We start from the raw sequence: 20,367 nt of genomic DNA on the forward strand, positions 1-20,367 counted from the left end.
CATAAAAACAAAATTGTTTTATATGTATTGTCGTAAATTTTAGTCGAATAGATTCGAATGAACATCTTAGATCCGTCCATGGCTACACAAACCAACATTTACTAATGCTGACATAAATAAGAAACACTCAAATAGAGCAAAAGTAATTATTAAGTCATACTAGGTAAAACAAAAATGATTAAGCATACACAGCTGTTTAGTTGACAATAATATATATCTCTATTTTTTTTTATATAATTCTTTTAGAGCTGCTCCAGTTACTTTACAAAACTTGCTTCTTTCTTTTTTCACTTTTTCCTGTTTTAGACAAACAAAAGAGGCTACCAGAATAATAATAACTTAAGGGTTCTTTTCAAACTAAAGAAACCTTCTAAAATGTCATACTACTTGCCAATGGGATGTAAAAAGATAAATTGATTACAGTAAAATATAGGTTGACAACTGACATATTTTACATGAATTTATTCAAACTTAATAGTTACATGACTTTTGAATTAGATTTTATATATGTATATATGTTTAACAAGTACAAATAGATATTTTCAAAAACAAAGTAAACAATTAATCATGATAGAATTCCAAGCTTTGAATTTATGAAGTTTAAATTTTATATTTTGCCTCTGTATTGTCTAAAATTCTATTTGTTAATTATGAGAAATTTTGATTATCTTTAACCTTATTTATGTAAGAAGATATATGTTCTTTTGGTTGTATATTTAGTGATAAATAATGTGAGATTTTGACATAATGATATATAATGCGATAATTTCGTCTAAGAATCACGATAAATAATTTAAGTTGGAAAAGTACGAAAACAAAAATGGCTTTAATTAAACTCGAAACAAAATTGAAAACTATTTCCCATGAAAAGGCAGTAATACAAGATGATTCCAATATATGCCATGAGAGGAGCTAGACTGATATGTCCATTTCAACTATCAAATTTGATATTTCCAAACTTGTGTGTACACTTAAAACAGAGCTGAGGATAAAGACAGAAAACCCCTCTCAGACCTCAGTCTTCCTGCTGCTGCTGCACCATTTCAGTAGAGAGGCCCTCACTCACCTCATCTCTGACCAAATTCCAAAGCTCCTTCCTTTATTTCAAAATCAACCCATCTTCATGTTTTCTCTCTCTTTTTAATGGTGTCAAAATATTGAAAAGCCTCTCTAGTCCAAAGTTCTTGTTTTTCTTTTCTTAATTCTTATATGTTGGTATAAAGTTTGCATTTTTAGGAGTTCTTGGTTTGTGGGGTTTTGAAAAAAACTCTTTATTCCCAAGTTGTTGTTGTTTTTCTTTCTTATGTTTGTGAAAAGTTTGCATTTTTAGCAGTTCTTGGTTTGTGGGGTTTTGGATAAACTCTGTATTCTCAGGTTCTTGTTTTTTTTTTCCCCTTGTGTTTGTGAAAAGTTTGCATTTTTAGCAGTTCTTGGTTTGTTGGGTTTTGAATAAACTCTGTATTCTCAAGTTCTTGTTTTTTTCTGTCTTATGTTGGTGTAAAGTTGGCATTTTTAGCAGTTCTTGATTTGTGGGGTTTTGAAGAAAAAAATGGCAGAAGAAGAGGGTTGGGGTTGGCCACCATCACCTACTGGTTCACCAATGTACTTAACAAAAGATGATCATTGGACTCATTTTGATAACTCTGTTAATGCTGTTTCTTTTGGTTTTGTTGCCACTGCTATTCTAATCTCTATGTTCCTTATCATGGCTATCTTTGAGAGGTTCCTCAGACCACCTTCACCGCCGGAATTGAATCCCTCCGGTGGTCACCGCCGGCATGCTGACATTGAGTCTCAGTTAGGGTTCAAACACAAACTTGGATACCCTACACCTAAAGTAAGTGTTTCTGGTTTTGAATTTAAGTTATTTTATGTGTATCAAAGTATCTTTAATTTTGCCGTTTCAAGGTTAGAATTAAAGGGTAAATGATATATTTTTTTTAAATGAAAAAAGAAAAGTAAAATAAATAAATTGAAATGGAGTGTCAGTTACATTATTATTATTGTACATTGACCATTGGGGTTTTTGATCTTTTATATTGTAGCTAATGTTAATAGTGAATTAGGTTAGGAAATGATGAACAAGAATTTGATGTTTGGACTTTACATGAGTTCTTAGTATTTTGCTTTTTTGTTTCTAAGAAAGATAAATTATTTATATATAACATATGTGTCAATGTATTTATTCTTTAGTCATATAGGTTTTAATATTTCTCTGTGCTTTGCAGAATATATGTTAGTGTTGCAATCTTTGATTCGTGCTGCTGTTTTTAGAATGAAATGTGTCCCATCTAAGAAATTGTCAAACAGGTTTCTTTACACTGATTAAATTCCACTATAATTAATATACCTCTGTGCCATTTTCAGTAACTAGAATAATAGTTTCTTCCCTTTATTTCCCTTTTTATTTTATTATTAAAATATTCCATCTCTTTTTCTCACCTTTTCAAATTCTCATGTTTTGGAGTGGGGTGGGGGATGGGCTAAGGTAAATATCCCATTATTTTTGCAGAAACAGTAGAATAAAATTCTCATTTCATAAATCTCTACTCATTTTCTCCAAGATTTGTGCCAGTGAGAGCATTTCAGAGGCTTAGTGACATTAAATTTTTTTTTACGAAAAGGGAAACCCGCACCCGTTATCCTTTTGGGTGCGTATAGGGTAAAATCTCACTCCTACGCAATAGCTCCGTAAACCACATAGAAGAGGTAACCCGCACCAGGCTAGCTTGACCCATAAGGCAAACCCCTTGCTTTCGCTGGCAAGGGGTTTCTAACTTGATACCTTCAACATGGAAGTCCCAAACTCAAATCACTGGACCACCCCGAAAGATCAGGCTTAGTGACATAAATGTGGAATAACATACTTGATTCTTCCCATCCGTCCTAGCCTTAGTGGATAGAGTTACCTCGTACACGTGGAATTAGTCGAGATGCGTGAAAACTGACCTAAACACGAGTGTCATCTAAAAAAGATAAAGTTGCTACTACTTTACAGCAGAAACCCAAGTTGTGGAACTAAAAAAGAGGATAAACACTTTTTTAAGAAGTCTATGAATTATAAAACTATACATTTGCATGTGCATATTCTTCATATTGTGATACACAAGAAAACACTCACATTAATTTTGTGTTTGAAGAATGGCCAGTTAGCTTTTCAGTTGGTCCCCTTTAATAAGATCTGGGGACTTTATGCCTAGTTGTTGTTTTCTTTTGTTGTATATTAAGTCTTTGCCCCCACTCCTTGCTCATCACCTCCATTAATATATCCCATCACCAGTCACCACCAATGTTAATGATGTCCTCCATGGAATACTCCTGGAGTGGAGACAGCTTGCCAACCCTGAGAAAATCTTTGTTTTTTCTTGTTTAGTATTATCCAATTTATATTATATATTTTGAGGGGCTTTTGCTCATTTAGCAGTCTTAGGTTGTGTTCGGTATGGAGGAAATTTTTTTTCGAAAAATGCTTTTCCAATTTCTAGGAAAAGCTATTTCCTTAAAAATAAGGTGAACGGTTTAATTTCCCTAGTGGAAGTAAGGAAATACAAGTTTCACGAGTGACATTCTGCATTATTTGTATCCTCCTGGTCATCCAACACCTATTCAACCCCACCCCAATTGTCAACATACCCTATCTCCCTCTCCACCTTTGATCATATTTGTCTAGATTATATAAAACAATAATCTAATGGAATAATCTAATGTTTTGGGATAATATTTCTTGTTTATTTAATGAACACAAAAAAATAAGCAAAAAACTCATGTTTTTCAAAAAAGACATTATCCTTTCGTACCAAACACACCCTTGATCATAAAGTATGTGTCTAGACTACTATTTACCTCTAAATATCTAAATTGATTAAAACTATAACTATATCGGAGCAATATAGGTTGTTTTGGCCTCAAAGCTTTGGTCTAGTAGTAAGGCCACACCTCTTATGATGTGTGGGTTAGACTCACATCACAAGTTAGAATCTGGCAGTTGACAACAATATGACTGGCGGTGGTACTGGAATCGGGTAAATTGGATCGGTAAGTTTCAGAACCGGGACGGAACCGGTATCATGACAACTGGGACTGCACCAGACCGGTAAACCGGTAAATTATTTTGTATTCTGTCCCGATCCGGAAGGGAACCGGTAGTATATGGGACCGGACCTGTAAGCGGGATGGACCGTTATTAAAAGAAAATAAAATTATTTAAACGTAAAGATTTAAATTTTTTAATTGAATATAATTTTTATTATAATAATTAAAAATTTAAATTTCATTTATATTAAAATAATTATTTATTTATTTTTTGATATTATTTGCATTACATTTTTCTTATTATATATAACCTCACCTTTAATATTTTAATATGAATTTCGGTAAAAATATTGTTCAAAAAGGAAAGGATAAAAAAAGTGCATCAGAGCGTGTAAAAAATGTGTAACTTTACATCCTCCGATAATACAAAAACCGGTAGTTAAATTTCAAACTTTAAAAGTTTGAAAATTTAAAATTTTTTAACTTTTAAAGTTTGAAATTTAAATTTTTAATTTTTTAATTATTATAATTAAAAAAATATTCAATTAAAAAAATTAAATCTTCAAGTTTTAAATAATTTTTTTTTTTTAATAACAGTCCGTCCTGGTTACCGGTCCGGTCCGGTCTACTACCGGTTCCCTTCCGGACCGGGACGGAACATGAAATAATTTACCGGTTTACCGGTCCAGTCCCGGTTCTCACAGTTCCGGCTCCGAAACTTATCGGTCCAGTTCACCCGTTTCCGGTACCGCCGTCAGTTATAGACAGGAGGAATTAGTATAGCTTCTGTCCATCCTGTATTACATGTAACTATAAACAAATAGCTTCCTTTTGCTGTCATAACTTAAAGTTCATTGTAGTAAAGTCTTTTTTTTATGCTTAAAGTCAACACTTTCAATTAACTTGCTTCTTTGCTTAGGGACCTTAATCATCTCTACAATGATATTTTTCCAACCTTTTCTCCTAGTATGAAATCAATTTATAAGGCATCCTCGAAGTTTTTCCTTTACTTGGACTTTCGTCCCCTTTCTCTTTGTCCTGGCGCCTTTTTGTATGGAATATTACAGCTCTTAAAATGATTAATCTTCTTAGTCCCTGCTAATACTTCTTACAGATGCACAAACATACTTAATATGCTTAACCTGCTTCAAGTTTAGATACTAAGTAGGCGTTTGGTTGCAGAACTGATTGAAATTCGGAAACATAATCTTTTTGAAGTTGAAATAGTGTTTTTAACTTTCATTTCACTTGAAAAAAAGTTATACTAGTATGAGTGGAAAAAGATTTTTCCCTTGAGAAACTGAGTTGACCTTTATATTTTATGTGCTGGAAGGCACTCATTGGTACCTATATTTATCCCCCATAAAATAAAGCATTCAGCCTGGATTCCACCAACCAAACATAATGTGAAATGTAAAGGAATCATAGATGAACATGTACAATTAACCTTGAGGAAATTAAATATAGAAAGCTAAAGTGAGTCAGAAGGTAACATAATGTATTATCACACATAGTGATGCTCAAGAGTTAGGTTGGCCTACAATTATTGTGTGTTTTAGTGCCCAATAAAGCAAGAAAAACATCTATGGTACATTGTTTGGTTGGTGTATCGATAATCCTTCGAAAGACTTGGATGTTCATCTCTTTGAGTTCCTACAAGATCAAACACCTAGTCCCTCTTGGATATCATAACTAAAGAGTGGGGAAATCTTAAAAACTCTCAGTTTTAGATATCTGTCAATAGAAAGATACAAGAGAGTCGATAACAAGTCTTTTATCTGTCAATATTTATTGCTTTGTATTGAATTTTCTGTGAAGATCATGAAAACATTTCATTGTTTCAGGTATCTACAAATGCCAAAGAAGTTTCAGTCTTGATGCCAGGAAATGACATTCCAACTTTTATAGCTCATCCTGCTCCTGTACCTTGTCAACCGGAACGCAATCCATGGCCTTCCCATCAGCAGAATCCTATACACCCTGTGTCATAAACTCCAACAACTCCTAGCTATTTTTAACTTGATTGTGCAAACATCGCAAGTGCCAGTTTTATGGAATTATGAAAGGGTAACCTGAGCATATATTTTGAGTTTCCCAGTTGGGATTTTGGGTTATGTACATAGAATTTTCTCAGCTGGTTATCTCTCTCTCTTTTTTTTTTGTACCCAAAGCTTTAAGTAAAGAAATAGCTAAAGAGGTTTTAGCTTGTCTATGTTGTCAATATGTTCCATTCTCCAACATTGAAATAATTCAAAATTGGTCTTCCAAGATACATCATGGTATTATAAGCATGTATCCTCTTGAATTCAAACCTAGTCAACTGCTAATTCTCACAAAACCTACTCCAAATTTTCCAATTTCAAAGAAAAAGCTGAGACGAGAGCTATACCTTCTTCAAACTAGAACAATGACTCTTATAAAGTATACTCTCTGTTCACTTATATTTGTGATGTCAATTTGACTTATTTTTAAAGTTAAATTAGATTATATTAATTTGATATTTTAAACAAAAAATACTTTATATATTCAAAAATTATACAAAAAGTACTATCATTGACAATTTTTTTGCATATGGATTGGGCTAACGGGCCAGCATCCAAATTTCATATGAAGTACAAAATGGGGCAAGGACATAAGTAGCCATCCAAAATTATTCATATACGGTTCTTATACAATATATACACACATACTCTATTATACTTGGAGTAAAGGAACGATCGAAAATATCAATCTCAGGGTGTTGAAATTAGTTGATGGGTCAATATTTTCGACAATTATATCTTTTAAAGTGATTGATGAGGGATCTAAAATTAATTTGGTGGAAAAATAAGATTTTAAACTATCGACAATTGTTTAACCCATACATTGCGTGTTACACACTATCGTTTGATATGAAGATTAATCCTCCGTCAATAATAAATTAGTAACCGTCACAAGAAAAATTAAACTACCATTAAATTTTGAATCCTCCTCAAATCAAAACTAAACATCCATTCAAAAACATAGCTGAACTAGGATTTTTAATAATGGGATTTAAAATTTGAGAAGTCAACATACTAACTAGTGGAAGGGTGTTCGACACATAATATTCTTTCTTTGTCTTAATTTATGTGTTATTTTATTTGTTGAATATAAATTTAACAAATCTTTAAAGCTAAATTGGATTAGATCTAACTCAATATTTTATAATTTAAATTTAAATACCAAAAAGTTACTCTATATAGGTTTTAGTTAGTGTCGTATCAATATAATTAAAGGAAATAAAATTAAAATATTTATCAAAATTTCCATAACTAAAATCAATAACATATCCGATAAAATTCTAAAATAAATACATAATAACTACTCAATTTGATCAAATCAAAAGAAAGCAATAATAGACTATACTTGCTATTTTGAGAATTGTCAGAGTTAATGATTATGAAAAGCACAAGCCATCGGGGAGTGACTGGTCCAAAAATGTTGAGGGGCGGTTGGATTCTTGTGTATTCTCTTTCAATTAATTCTCTCCATTCGTTTTTATTTTTGACTTTCAATATAATCAAGAAAAAATTTAAATATTTATTTTTCAAAAGTAAAGACGACCAAGACGCGTAACTACTTGGAGGAAACAATTATGGGACCGGGGAGGAGAAAGAAAACAAAAAAAAAAAAAGTCCCTAGTACTACCATTTAGTACCAAGGGATTTAAGGGAATCCAAAGTTTAGATTGAAAAGAAAGAAGACTAAGGGTGAGATTGGTAAAGAAAACTATTTAGTAACCTTTTTTCTAGTGTTTGGTAAGTAGAAATATTGTAACTAATAGAGTAGTATTTACATATAATCTTAGTCCATTTAGGATGGAATGTCATTTACGAAACTTACTTGTTATCCTAGTCATTTGAAAACAAAAAGGGCTGGAATTATACTGAATAATTGGTCCCAGTTTGAGCAAAATCCTTACGGAAGTGCAAGCACCAGAGAGTTGTTAATTCAAATCTGAATACCAATACTCCATAGCCATTGTTTTTATGAGCTAGCAACATGAAGTCTACTAGTGTCTTGTTGTTTGTATTCTTGCTGTACTTCAAATGTGATTCTAGGGACATGATAACTTCAAGGAACATATTATCAAACAAAAGGAAAACTCTAGTGTCAGCTGGACAGATATTCGAGCTGGGACTCTTCAACAAACGATCTAAAGATGGAGAAATAAGAAATTATGTTGGCATATGGTACCAGGAGAGTCCAGAAACTATTGTGTGGGTTGCCAATAGGGACAAACCAATTCCCATATCAGGAGAAATTTTGGCTATTGACATTGATGTTGATGGTAATCTCAAAGTGTTGGATTCAACAAGCAACTCTTATTTTTCAACAGGACTTGTTAGTGCATCTTCTTTTAAGCGTACAGCAAAGCTCTATGACTCAGGAAATTTGGTTTTAATTGATGATTTGTCAGGGAAGAGATTGTGGCAAAGTTTTAACAACCCCACTGACACTTTCCTTCCTGGTATGAACATGAACAATGCATTCAAGTTGAGTGCTTGGAGTGATACAAAAAAGGATCCCAGCACTGGAAATTACACGTTTCAGCAAAGTACAGGAAGAAAATTTGAGTACACCATACTATTCCAAGATACAACCCTTCGCTGGAAAGGCTCTGCTCCACCTGCTTATGCCAAACCCTTTAGTTTCAGTGAACTTCCATCCTTGGTGGTGTCAATGTTAAACAATTTCAGTGATAACACTAATACTTTGGCGTCAGACTTTAATTACACTAGGCTCGTAATGAATTCCTCAGGGGAAATACAATTATATGGCTGGTTTAGCGAGAGTCGAGGGTGGTTTCAGATGTGGTCAGAACCACAAGGTCCATGCGAGGTGCAGGACATTTGTGGGAACTTTGGAATTTGCAACAGTGGGCTTATGTCTCGGTGCAAGTGTTTGCCAGGATTTGACCCTATTTCTCCAGATGAATGGACGGTTGGGACTTATACTGATGGTTGTTCAAGAAAGTCAGTTAGTATTTGCAACAAGAAGTCAGAATTCGACACATTCTTAAATTTGCACTTAATGAAATTTGAGGAGCCAGACATGCCGTATGTGGAGGCTAAAAGCGAAGAAGATTGCAGAAAAGGGTGTCTAAGAAACTGTAAGTGCCTAGCATATTCATACTTTGAACAACCTATAGCAGAGAGAGACACTTCTAGCATGGAAACTGTACCTAGTTGCCAGATTTGGACGAAAGATCTCAACAATCTTCAGGAGAACTATACTGGTGGCCACAATCTCTCTGTCCGTGTAACAGTTACTGATATTGGTACTTCCTTTCACAATCTGTCTAACTTTGCAGGCCATACCTTATAAAAATAATATAAGATCAGTATCAATTTTAGACAAGTAGAGATTTTTCTTCATTGGACAAACTATGTAGTCGGGTACATATATTTTTTATCCAAACGGGCCTTCCTATGCCAATTATTCTATAATGTCAAGACATGGATAATTGAGGTTCATGACAAGAATATCCATAAATATCATTTTGCAGGAGCAATAACAAGGAGAAATTGCAAGCCTTGCGGCTCAAACATTATACCTTATCCATTGAGCAGTCAACCAAATTGTGGGGATCCTTTGTATTATAGTTTCTCTTGTGATGATTTAACTGGAGAAGTACATTTCCGGACACTGAAGGGCTCATATCCTGTCATTGACATAAATAAGGAAAACAGAACATTCGTAATACAAGTGCGTGCAGAAAATGCTGGTAATTCATGTGATACCAAAACTCAAATTTTATGGCTCAATCAGTCATTGCCCTTTCATCGTATAGACCGGTGTGATGAAGGAAAATCACAAAACCTCAGTCCTGGTGGATTAAGAAATGGAATACACATCATGTGGAAACCACCACCAGAACCTACATGCAAAACTTCTGCAGATTGTGGGGATTGGCCAACTTCAAGTTGCAACATCAGGGAGGGACAAGGTCAGAGAAGGTGTCTATGTAATAAATACTACAAATGGGATGATTTAGCATTAAATTGTACCAGAGGTATGTTACAAGACTAACTCCAGCTCCTCGTTTTATAATTCATGCTTGACTACAAGTCTATAGAGTCTTTAGTTGTTAGTCTAATCTTTACCTGGTCTTTAGCATGCAGTGACACTATTATTCTTAGTGCCTAGTAGTCAGCAGAAATTTCTCTAGTTTTATGGTTAGTGGGTTGTTACGTTAACAGGAAAGTATGATGCAAGTCTGCAACGTACATGGTCTTGGATGTCTATATAAAGGTCATCATTTACCTTGAATAGATGCCACTGTTAAGTTATTTTCAGTAGCTATGTCTATTTTTAATTCATTAAAAGCTCAACATATTGTTGGCAACAGTCCAAAGATACTCTTAACATTGTGTGATATGTCCACATAGCCAAACCCGCCTGATTTTTCTCGAAAGGTCTCACACCACCACTACACCTTATATGTCTTATTTTTCCTTTTTCAGCTACTAAGGTGAGACTTTGTTCGCACACCCAATCATCTCCACTTCAAACTAAGTTTCACATGAATCATCACCTTATGGGCTCACCCATATCAATATAGTATTTATGGCCACTGAAGCCCACTGACTTATTGTTTGTGTATGCATTTCCACAACTATGGGTAAAGGTAGTAAATCGGCACATAGACATGCAAAGGCATTGAGTCGTGCCCCATGCCACCACTCCACCATATTTATACTCATCTCGCATAACCATTGACTCTATATTAGTTGTTGGCAAGAACAACCCAAAGTTAATCTGAACATCGTGTAGTATTGTCCAAAAGGCCCCACACTATTAAGAGTATCCAACAATTCATGTACCTTTCTTTTCTTCTCTACTTTCACGTGGGACTTTGTTCACACACACTCAATCTCCCTCTCAATTGAGTATTCATGGTTAACTTTGAGATTAATTGTGTATCACTCTCATCAACCGAGTATTCACAGCCACCAAACTACTGGCTTCTTTTGTGTGCACCTTCAAAGCTACAGGTAAAGGTAGAAAATCTCCCTATAGATGGGAAAAGACACTAAGGCGGGTCTAACGCCATCACTCTGCCATCTCCATACTCGTCCAGCCAAGGCATTGTCTTTGATACGAGTTGTTGGGATAAAACAACCCAAACACACGCTTAACATGATGTGATATTGTCCGCTTTGGGCCATGCATGTAGAATTTTTCACAGAAGATCTCACACCATGAATAGTACAATCACACCTTATATGTAGCTTCTTTTCCCTTTCAACCATCAGTGGGGAACTTTGTTTGCATACCTAACAAGGTGTGGATCTCCACCCGCTAATCCTTTTAGTTGTATTCTCCATTTTATTCACCTAAGCAAGTTTCAGTTTCGTTTGGTTCAGAGCATGCAGGACAAAGAGGATGGAGTGGAGAGAAGGCAACATCCTTGAATCTCAAAGTCCTGATTATTTCTGTCAGTCTAGCTGCTGGAACTATAACCATTTGCTATGTAATTTACCATAGAAAAAAGGTGGCAAGAAGGAAAGGTAACAAATAGCACAAGCTTTTATATATATGTATGATATACATTATGAATTTTCTGCTAATTTTGAACTTACTTTATGTAATGAGAAGCCAAGAAAATAAGTTTGGGGAATGGGATAGAGTATTTGTCCGAGTGTGGAGGTTCATCTAAATATTTGGTAACGGAAGATGATAAGAAACGGATAGATCTCCCATTTTTCAACTTGGAAAGCATACTAGTCGCTACTGACAACTTCTCAGACGCAAACAGGCTTGGTCAAGGTGGATTTGGCCCTGTTTACAAGGTGGTGGTTCTCACATGTACATTGTTTATTTGTACCATTTTTATTTTTATCTTGCTAACTACATCTAATATTGTACAGGGTAAGTTCCCTCAAGGACAAGAAATGGCAGTTAAGAGGTTGTCAAGTCATTCTAGTCAAGGTGCTGAAGAATTTAAAAATGAAGTAATGTTAATTGCCAAACTCCAACACAGAAATCTAGTGAGACTTTTGGGCTACTGCATCGAGGAGAACGAAAAGATCTTATTATATGAACATATGCCCAACAAAAGCTTAGACACCCATATATTTAGTGAGTCTACTTACTTTTCTTCTGAGAACTTGGCTCCCCTCCATTATAGAATCTCTCCAGTTGGTTCAGTAAAGCTCTAATTTCATTATACCTGTCAACATAAAGATATAAGGGTCAATAATCATTTAAACAAAACCACCTCTTCACCCTTGTTGAACAAAAACTTTGCTTTGTTGGGGGTCATTATTATATTGGAAACAGAAAACGAGTACCCGAAAACTATTGCTGGGAATTTCCTTTTGGTGTGGAAAGATTTTCTTATCATGGGGAACATTCGTCAATGGTGAAACAATGCAAGAATGTAGTAACAAAAGCTTAAAAATTAGAATGCTTAATTTCTGTTATCCTATATTTAATTGGAGGTATTAGACAGTCCTTGGATTATTTATCCCACAATTTACACCTTAGTGATGATTTAATTGGAGGTATTAGACAGTCCTTGGATTATTTATCCCACAATTTACACCTTAGTGATGGGATAAGTTATCTCATATACTTGGTGGAATAACATGTCAAGGGATAATTAATTACAGGATAACTTGTTCCCAACCAAACGACTTTGAGTTGACTGTACCCGGGTGCTTTATCTGTTTTATCCTGAGAAAAAAATAATCAAAATACCTCGGATACTAGAAGTTATCGAGTTTCTTAGGACACAATGTGAATTCAATTTTGACTTGATGAGCTTCTTCTAGGATAGTTCTCTTGAGACAATTATCAAACATATGGTAGGCAAAAGTATTTGATTTCTAAAAAGCTGCTATATAGTGTACCTTCAATTGTTTTCGGTTTTTGCTAATGCTGTGATTTCTACAAACTTGTTTTGCAAGATCATAGCGTACACCCATTGTTGGATTGGAATATCCGCTTCAAAATTATATTGGGCATTGCTCGTGGACTTCTTTATCTACACCACGACTCCAGATTACGTATCATTCATAGAGATCTAAAAACGAGCAATATTCTATTAGACGAAGAGATGAATGCCAAAATATCAGATTTTGGCTTGGCCAGGAATGTTGAAGGCAGAAATATTGATGCTAAGACGCAAAAGGTCGCCGGAACTTAGTAAGTATATATATACTCTTTCAGTTTAACTTTCTGCATAATATAAAATCGCCAAAAAGCTTATGAAATTACAAGTACAATCACCTGTTTATAGAGAATCAGAAACCCTACGAGCAGCCTTATTTCATGAACTAGCCCCTCTCAAATCTCCGATCAGGAACTCTTCATTGACCGTGTCACCGGAGCTAGATGGATCTTAATTACCGGCATGATATTGTTTCCCTCTAGTATCAAGTAACCATCGTCTACAATTTAATTTTTATTATTTGATTATATTTTAACACGTCCTTCACGTGTTATTATCATGGGTCGAGAAAATTATACGGTGAATAAAGACTAAATGTTAGAGTAGCTATTATGAATATATATTTGATTTTGTATATTCTGTATTCATACGTCTTAGACATTTCTATCTCATATACATGATTGATATGTTATCTAAGATAATTAATTTTAAGATAATTTATTCGTTTAATTGAGATTATATCTTGCCTTGTGATATACAGCGGCTATCTTGCACCAGAATATGCATTGGAAGGACTTTTTTCAATCAAGTCTGATGTTTTTGCTTTTGGTGTGGTTGTACTGGAAATCATTAGTGGAACCAAAAACTTGGATGTTCTTGAAGACTCAAACCTCTTGGGTCATGTAAGTACCAAAATACTTTCTCTATTTTAGAACATGTAGCCTTAAACATACCAATTTATATGAATAATGGGGATCGTTGATGAGTCGAAAATTAAATATAATTACAGGCTTGGAAACTATGGATAGAAAATAAGGCAATGGAGATAATGGATCAAAGTCTAGTGGATACATTCAATGAAATTGAAGTAGTAAAGTGCATAAACATAGCCCTTTTATGTGTGCAAGAAGATCCAGGTGATAGACCAATTATGTCAAATGTGATAATTATGCTTGGAAGTGAAAGCATGGCTCTTCCAAGACCTAATCAACCAGCTTATGTCACAAGGAAAAATTACACAATAGGAGCAAGCACATCTTCTTCCTCTTCTTATAATCATAATAATTATTATTATGATTCATTCACTGGCTCTAAAAATGAGTTGACCATCACTGATATGCAAGGCCGATAGATAATAGTCAATTAATTATTTTCGATATGCATATATAGAATGACACTATTTGTTGTAATTATAAGTAGGCGGATCTAGGTAGAGGAGAGGGAATGCAAGGGCACTCGAACACTCGAGAAGAACTTCATGTGTAAATATCTCGAATATATATATATACAATTTAGAATCACAAGCATATAAATATAGTACTAATAGGATAGGGTTAGCAGTACTACGGTCGACTATTCTCTTGTATGGAACACACCATTGAAGCAGACATGTTGATGTTTATATAGCTCTGTGCTTTTATAGTAATTCTCAGCATTGATTTTCTTTTATCTCTATATATTTATTAAACTTTTGAAATTATTTACTATGGTAATAAAGTAAAAATAATTTATTTGTCTTTTTTCTCATGTTTTATCATGAAAGTTGCAAGTAGAATAAGTACAAATTAAAATCATGGCACAAAATTGACACCCATACTGTATCTCAATTTTAAAACTGCAGGTTGCAACAAAAGACATGAAAATTGAATATTCAAACACAGAAATGGTCCTATATATATAGGGTAAGTCAACTTCATAAGTATGGGCTGAAATATAACATTTGTGTGCCAAAGTATATGGGTAATATATACTGGGGAATCTAAAATATAATATGATGAAATAGCTAACAACAAATTGACAAATTATAGTAACGTTTTTTTCAGGAGCTATATATCCATAAATAAATAGCACCAAAAAAATAAATATGGACCACTGTATATATAGTCCAAGTACTATACAATAACGGCTATGAACGGGATTTTCCCTCTTCGTTTTAAACTTCTAATATATACAGCCAAGAAATAATATTATGTATTTTTGAAGATGTTTATTTTCAAACGGATCATACTAATAGGATGGACCAAACAAAATCTGCATCCAACAAGACTAGCGTGAATCAACAACTTGTTGTTATCTTCTCTATTCAGGTTAGTCAAAAAATATAGAGACAGCAAATATATGAAAAAGACAGAATATTGTAAATCCGAGTTCACAGAAATTACTCTGCTTCCTTAAGAAATTTAATCCTCTCAATGTACTCGAGGTTGTAGATCAATTTCTCCCAAGATAAAACGGATTAACCTGTTAAAGAAGTAGCTTAACTTCATCGAACGCAAAAACAGTAGAAAAATTTCCAGTAAGTGAAAAACGACTAACTTCAGAGAACGCAAGAACAGTAAAAAAAATTCAGTAAGTGAAAAACAAAAAAGACTCCTTTTTATAGTTATTTTCAGCAAGAAACATATTTGTTCAAGCAAATACTTTTCGGAAGGAACAGGTCCCTTCAAATCTTTATTACTGTTTCATGCGAATTTCAAATAAATTTCGTTGCACCAAATCTGAAGCCGAAGCCGAGGCCGAGGTCAAGCAACGACGGCACGAGGGGCACTTTCTTCTTTAACTCTTTAAGAAGTAAAAGAAGTGTTTTCTAATATAATGACAATAATTTCCTTTCTTCTACCAATATAGGAGAAATGACTTTTCAACGACTTTTCATTTTCTCAATAAAATTGGCTCCTTCAACTTTTTTTTTTTTTTTTCATTTACATTTTGCTAGCTAAAACCCAAACACCCTTATTATTCTTCGAGCATTTATTATTCATATGACAAAAATTTCTTGGTAAATATTAGCAATGTATGGTGTAAAGTAGTGAAGGTAGTTATGATAAATATGGTACTTTTAATCTTGTCTTGTGAACCCCATACATACATATATTTTAACCAGTTTAATTGAGATCCATGTATATGTAGAGAGATTTGGTCAAAGTTTCACATTAGCCTAACCAGCTGTGTAGAGCCATAAATGTACAAATCTTATCAAATTAAAATCCCAACAACCTATTTGCTCCATTCCCCTTTAGTACTCTCATGATGATCACATGCATCTTCCTTTGCCCTTTTTTTTTATACACAACTTGTCAAATAACAAGAATCAATTTAGTCCAACAATTTTCTGTCATTTGTCAACTTTCACTATAAAACGGAATATACCCCTCTTCGACTTAACATTTATGTTCTCTGACTTTGAATGTATATAAATAGACATTTAAACTGTATAATTATTACTATTTTTGGTTAGTCTACAATTTTTGAAAATTTTGTGAAAACGGCATCTAGTAATTAGTGGTTTTGAATAGTGTATTTTTGCAGATTAAAGATGAAAATAAAGACAAAAGAATCAAAATAAAGGAAGAGCAGGTAGGTACATGAGAATGTGTGAAGAAAATGAAGAAGCTGCTGACAGCCGCAGCCCATAAAGGCATGTGTATCTTCTTCGATTCAAAGTCTGTTGCCAATTATTGTATCCAAATTTAACCCCCCACAACAGTTGCCACTCTGTTTCTTCTCTTTTTTTTAATCGGACTAAAATATAATCATTAAAGTTTGATTAAATCTGAATTCACGCTAAAAAGTCTCATATTAGAAATAAAGAATTTTTCAATAATGACAACTTATATTCACTCGAAAACTCTAATTAAAAATTTTAAAAAACTACTTATAAATCCACAAGAACCTTCGTTGGTGACGCTTTGTCAACAAAGCCTCCCCACTTATATATCCAAATCGATCTAGTAGCAAACCAATAAAGTAACTAAGCCCGATGCCCAATTTCAAAAGTTGGTTATCTGAATTTTCATTCTACGTATTGTGTGTAAAGTAAATTGTTCTCGTCGAGGATTTTTAATATTAGACATTGTTGAGTGTTATATTTTGAAGGAGACAAGTTAAAAGAGATACTTCTAGATTAATATAAATTATCGTATTATATTTAAATCTCTTTAAAAAAAATAAGATATTTGCACCTTTTTTCTGAGTATCTTTTTATTTTTATTTTATTTCAATCGTAATTTATTATTTTTATGATATATTACATCAATGTGAACACCCCATATGAGTGGTGTTGGGTACAGAGGTGTGAGGTTGGGACTACTGAGTACTAATCCATAATCCAATATTCCAATCCAAGCAAAGTCAGGCTCCAATTCCGACTTCAAATTGAACAATCATTCATTCACATATTTTATTTATTTTTCATTCATTACGTGCAAAATATAAATCTTATTAATTCAAAAGTTTTATAAATCTAAAATTTCATAAACTTATTCATCAGATTTATGTGTTAAATGTCATGTTTAAACAATTTTAATGAATGAAAACTAATTATCTTGATATAAATTTAAATTAATCAAACACGTTAGAATTTATTAAGTAGAGTAAGGTAGATAGATTGCATCATGTTAATGTCAAAATATTATAATATTGTAGCAACTTTTTACCAAAAGATTACATAAATTATTATTATTAATTTAAAGAAAAATGAAACATTCCAATGACACAAGTGGATTTTCAAGTGATTCATTTCCATTTGTCGGTGCCCAAATATTTTCTCCATTTCCATCTCTCTCATCCATTTTCCGGATCCGATCACCCAATTCGGATCTCACCCTTCCCGGTGACTTACCCGTTTTCCTCACCGATGGACTCCTCCCTAAACCCGACCCGTATCCTCCATTCTCCGTCCTCATCGCCGGTGACCTCGATCTCCTACCGGAACATTCCCCATTATCCTTCCTTTGTACCCGAGATTCCCTTCCGGATCCGGATCTCACTCGACCCGGAGACGGATCGGATCTTCTCGCCGGCGAGTTTCCAACACTTCTCTGAAAGGAACCGTTCCGGTACTTCGCCGGTGACCGCTGCCGGACTTCGTTAACGTCATCTTCAACTGCATATCGCTTTTCTGTAACCATTGCTGCCTCACTGAGAGTACTGCTACAGATCTCGGATAATTCTTCGGAAACATCATCTGGGTGGTTGAAATCAGGGGTAATGGGTTTCTTCCTAATGTGATTTTTATGGTATTTTTCTTCCATTGAATTGGAAAATTTCGAGATGGGTGATGATTTTTTGGGACTATTATTTTCATCAGCATAGAGTTTTGATTTCGGAACAGTGGGAGTTTCAGAGAGCACTTCTTTCACTGTTTCTTCCTCACTCTTTTGAGAAGAAGAATTTGATAGAGTTGGAGGTAGTAATTTGCTGTTACCACTGCTAACACAACAACCCATTTTCGACAGCTAAGAAGAAGAAAATTCCTCTAATGGAGTTAACAGCTACTTCATTGTATGACGGTGGTTTTGCGGCGGCGATGCGGTGGAAGACGGCGGCGATAATTTGGAGGGAAGAGCGATTTTGGAAATGGAGAAGTGAGTCAATGAAAGTGAGAATATTCATGTGAAAGGAAGAAATGGTTTCCTTTAATATAGCAGAGGGTGGTGTGGCCCCCAAAAAAACAAATATAATAACTGAATAAAAACTTTGGTCTAAAAATTTTAATATTTTGTTAATGATTAAAAAAAGCTTAATAACTAGTAGGATCCATATGTGATTATTAATTCATGATTTTTTTTCCCCTCAACGTCTACTTTTAAGTTTTTAGGTAGTAGTATATAACATACAAAATATATTAGAATCTTAAATTATAAAAAGTTATCAAATAATGAAAAATACAAATAGGATTGTTTGGTTGATTTTATTAATTTTCACCACCTTTTAAAAAAAATACCATGGTTTAAATAATTTTTTGAAGGTATAAAGTATTTTTTTTGATTTTGAATATTTCTAATATAAATTTTTACTGTGTCACAGGTTATTATTAGGATTGTGCAAAAATCAAACCGATCGATTGAAAAAAGTGCTATTAATGTATTGTTATTGGGTTATTAGGTCAATGATTTTTTTTAATGATTTTATATAAAAAAAAGTATCGAATTATTGATTCGATATCGATTTTTAATATTGAGTAAATCGATAATCATTAAAACTAGTAATTTACTAATACTTTTAATTATACATAATTAAATATTAAGTTTTAGGTATATCTGTTAGCCTTCAATTAACACTTCAGAATGACTTTGAGTTCTTAACTTCACATTATACAAAATTTTAAGAACTTTATTCTTCTTTGTGCTACACTTGTATAGTTTTTTTCATGTTTGTTATTATTATTTTTATTTTTATTTTATGAGCATTTGTAAAGTTACATTATTGTGTTATTGCGTCAAATTTATTATTGAAGTAATATAATCCCTCCATCCCAATTTGTTGGACACTTTTTGGAGTTTGAGAGTCAAACAGATCTAATTTTAATTTGTAAATTTTTCATATATTTTTAATTATTGTCTTATGGTACCTTTTACGTAGTTTACAGATATATAAAATTCATTTCAAAAAATTGAAGATTCCAAACGCAAGTTTTCGTGTCAGACTTAAATTATTTAACTTTCGAAAAATGAAAAGTGTCACATAAGCTAAAGCAAAGTAAATATTTGTTTTATAAGTATTTTATTGATTAAACCGAAAATCGAACCATTAAAAACTAAAACGATAAACTAAAAAATGATACGATATCTTATTAAATTGGCTATATTATTGGTTTAATACTTTAACATATTTAAAAACAAAAAATTAATAAATCAAATCAATACATATAATGTCATGTAAAATTTGAAGTAAGGAATCACTAACCAATTATAACAAAATTATGACCTCTACAAATAGAATAGCTTACAAAAGGCAAAAATAAAATAAAAATAAATAAATAGATAAACCTTGGTTATAGAATATGGCAATTTTTCGTCCCTTCAAGAATATTTGATAATTTTGAGGAATATGACCATTCTTGGGAAGAATTTTCCAGATATCCCCACTTTACCTCCAAAATCCAAAAGATAAATTAAAAAAAAAAAATCAAAAAAGTAATTTATTTTGTTATATACTCACAAAAATTTAATTAATTGAAATATTTTTATCTAATATGATGCATATGTTAAACATTGTCACACCCCTTTTTTTCTCTTAACATATTTTTTATTTTTTTCATTTTATTTTTTGAAAAGAAAAAAAGAGTTTTTCCAATTAAAGTGACATTTTGAAAAGGGATAATTATTATTTAGAGTCGCCACTTGGAATTGAGTTTTGATGTTCCAAGTCACCTTATTTAAATCCCTAGAAATTCGGGTAAGGAATTCTATTGA

At 33.1% G+C, this 20,367-nt stretch overlaps 3 protein-coding genes and 1 long non-coding RNA gene across 9 annotated transcripts; 2 read left to right on the forward strand and 2 right to left on the reverse strand.

Moving 5' to 3' along the window:
* The first annotated feature begins 593 nt into the window (after positions 1-593).
* LOC101262477 (uncharacterized protein At5g65660-like) lies at positions 594-6,304 on the forward strand. Its single transcript, XM_004232782.5, has 2 exons — positions 594-1,837; positions 5,877-6,304. Exons 1-2 carry the CDS (start codon positions 1,550-1,552, stop codon positions 6,021-6,023), a joined length of 435 nt encoding a protein of 144 aa, XP_004232830.1. The 5' UTR covers positions 594-1,549; the 3' UTR covers positions 6,024-6,304.
* A 994-nt stretch (positions 6,305-7,298) lies between these two features.
* Positions 7,299-13,544, reverse strand: LOC104645822 (uncharacterized). Its single transcript, XR_740028.4, has 5 exons — positions 13,291-13,544; positions 12,912-13,084; positions 12,153-12,229; positions 9,611-9,718; positions 7,299-9,374 (listed from the first exon to the last, which is right to left on the reverse strand). It is a non-coding gene; the product is annotated as an uncharacterized lncRNA (long non-coding RNA).
* On the forward strand, positions 8,056-16,723 carry LOC101243862 (G-type lectin S-receptor-like serine/threonine-protein kinase At4g03230). 6 transcript variants are annotated; one of them, XM_026029391.2, is made up of 9 exons: positions 8,056-9,334; positions 9,563-10,069; positions 11,409-11,567; positions 11,656-11,849; positions 11,928-12,138; positions 12,969-13,206; positions 13,713-13,854; positions 14,793-14,853; positions 16,481-16,723. In XM_026029391.2, the coding sequence occupies exons 1-8, from the start codon at positions 8,056-8,058 to the stop codon at positions 14,850-14,852; spliced, it is 2,790 nt and encodes a 929-aa protein (XP_025885176.1). In that variant the 3' UTR covers position 14,853; positions 16,481-16,723. The 6 variants fall into 6 exon arrangements, with proteins under 6 accessions (XP_025885176.1, XP_025885175.1, XP_069149757.1 ...); XM_026029390.2 differs by having other exon boundaries at positions 16,468-16,574; XM_069293656.1 differs by having other exon boundaries at positions 11,424-11,567; positions 16,468-16,565.
* Positions 16,724-17,557: 834 nt separating this feature from the next.
* LOC101262169 (uncharacterized) lies at positions 17,558-19,481 on the reverse strand. Its single transcript, XM_004232781.5, has one exon. The coding sequence runs from the start codon at positions 18,397-18,399 to the stop codon at positions 17,638-17,640; it is 762 nt and encodes a 253-aa protein (XP_004232829.1). The 5' UTR covers positions 18,400-19,481; the 3' UTR covers positions 17,558-17,637.
* Positions 19,482-20,367: the final 886 nt, after the last annotated feature.

This window comes from Solanum lycopersicum, chromosome 2 (assembly GCF_036512215.1).
Source record: "Solanum lycopersicum chromosome 2, SLM_r2.1".
In the NCBI taxonomy this organism is placed as follows: Eukaryota; Viridiplantae; Streptophyta; class Magnoliopsida; order Solanales; family Solanaceae; genus Solanum; species Solanum lycopersicum.

What these genes read in the sequence shown, in the direction of transcription:
- LOC101262477 (XM_004232782.5), top strand. Translation starts at nt 1,550, where the DNA reads ATGGCAGAAGAAGAGGGTTGGGGTTGGCCACCATCACCTACTGGTTCA. An exon ending in TTGGATACCCTACACCTAAA is followed by an intron (nt 1,838 to 5,876) that starts GTAAGTGTTTCT and finishes TCATTGTTTCAG; the next exon opens with GTATCTACAAATGCCAAAGA.
- LOC101243862 (XM_026029389.2), top strand. Translation starts at nt 8,056, where the DNA reads ATGAAGTCTACTAGTGTCTTGTTGTTTGTATTCTTGCTGTACTTCAAA. An exon ending in TGTAACAGTTACTGATATTG is followed by an intron (nt 9,335 to 9,562) that starts GTACTTCCTTTC and finishes ATCATTTTGCAG; the next exon opens with GAGCAATAACAAGGAGAAAT. An exon ending in AAAGGTGGCAAGAAGGAAAG is followed by an intron (nt 11,568 to 11,655) that starts GTAACAAATAGC and finishes TGTAATGAGAAG; the next exon opens with CCAAGAAAATAAGTTTGGGG.
- LOC101262169 (XM_004232781.5), bottom strand. Translation starts at nt 18,399, where the DNA reads ATGGGTTGTTGTGTTAGCAGTGGTAACAGCAAATTACTACCTCCAACT.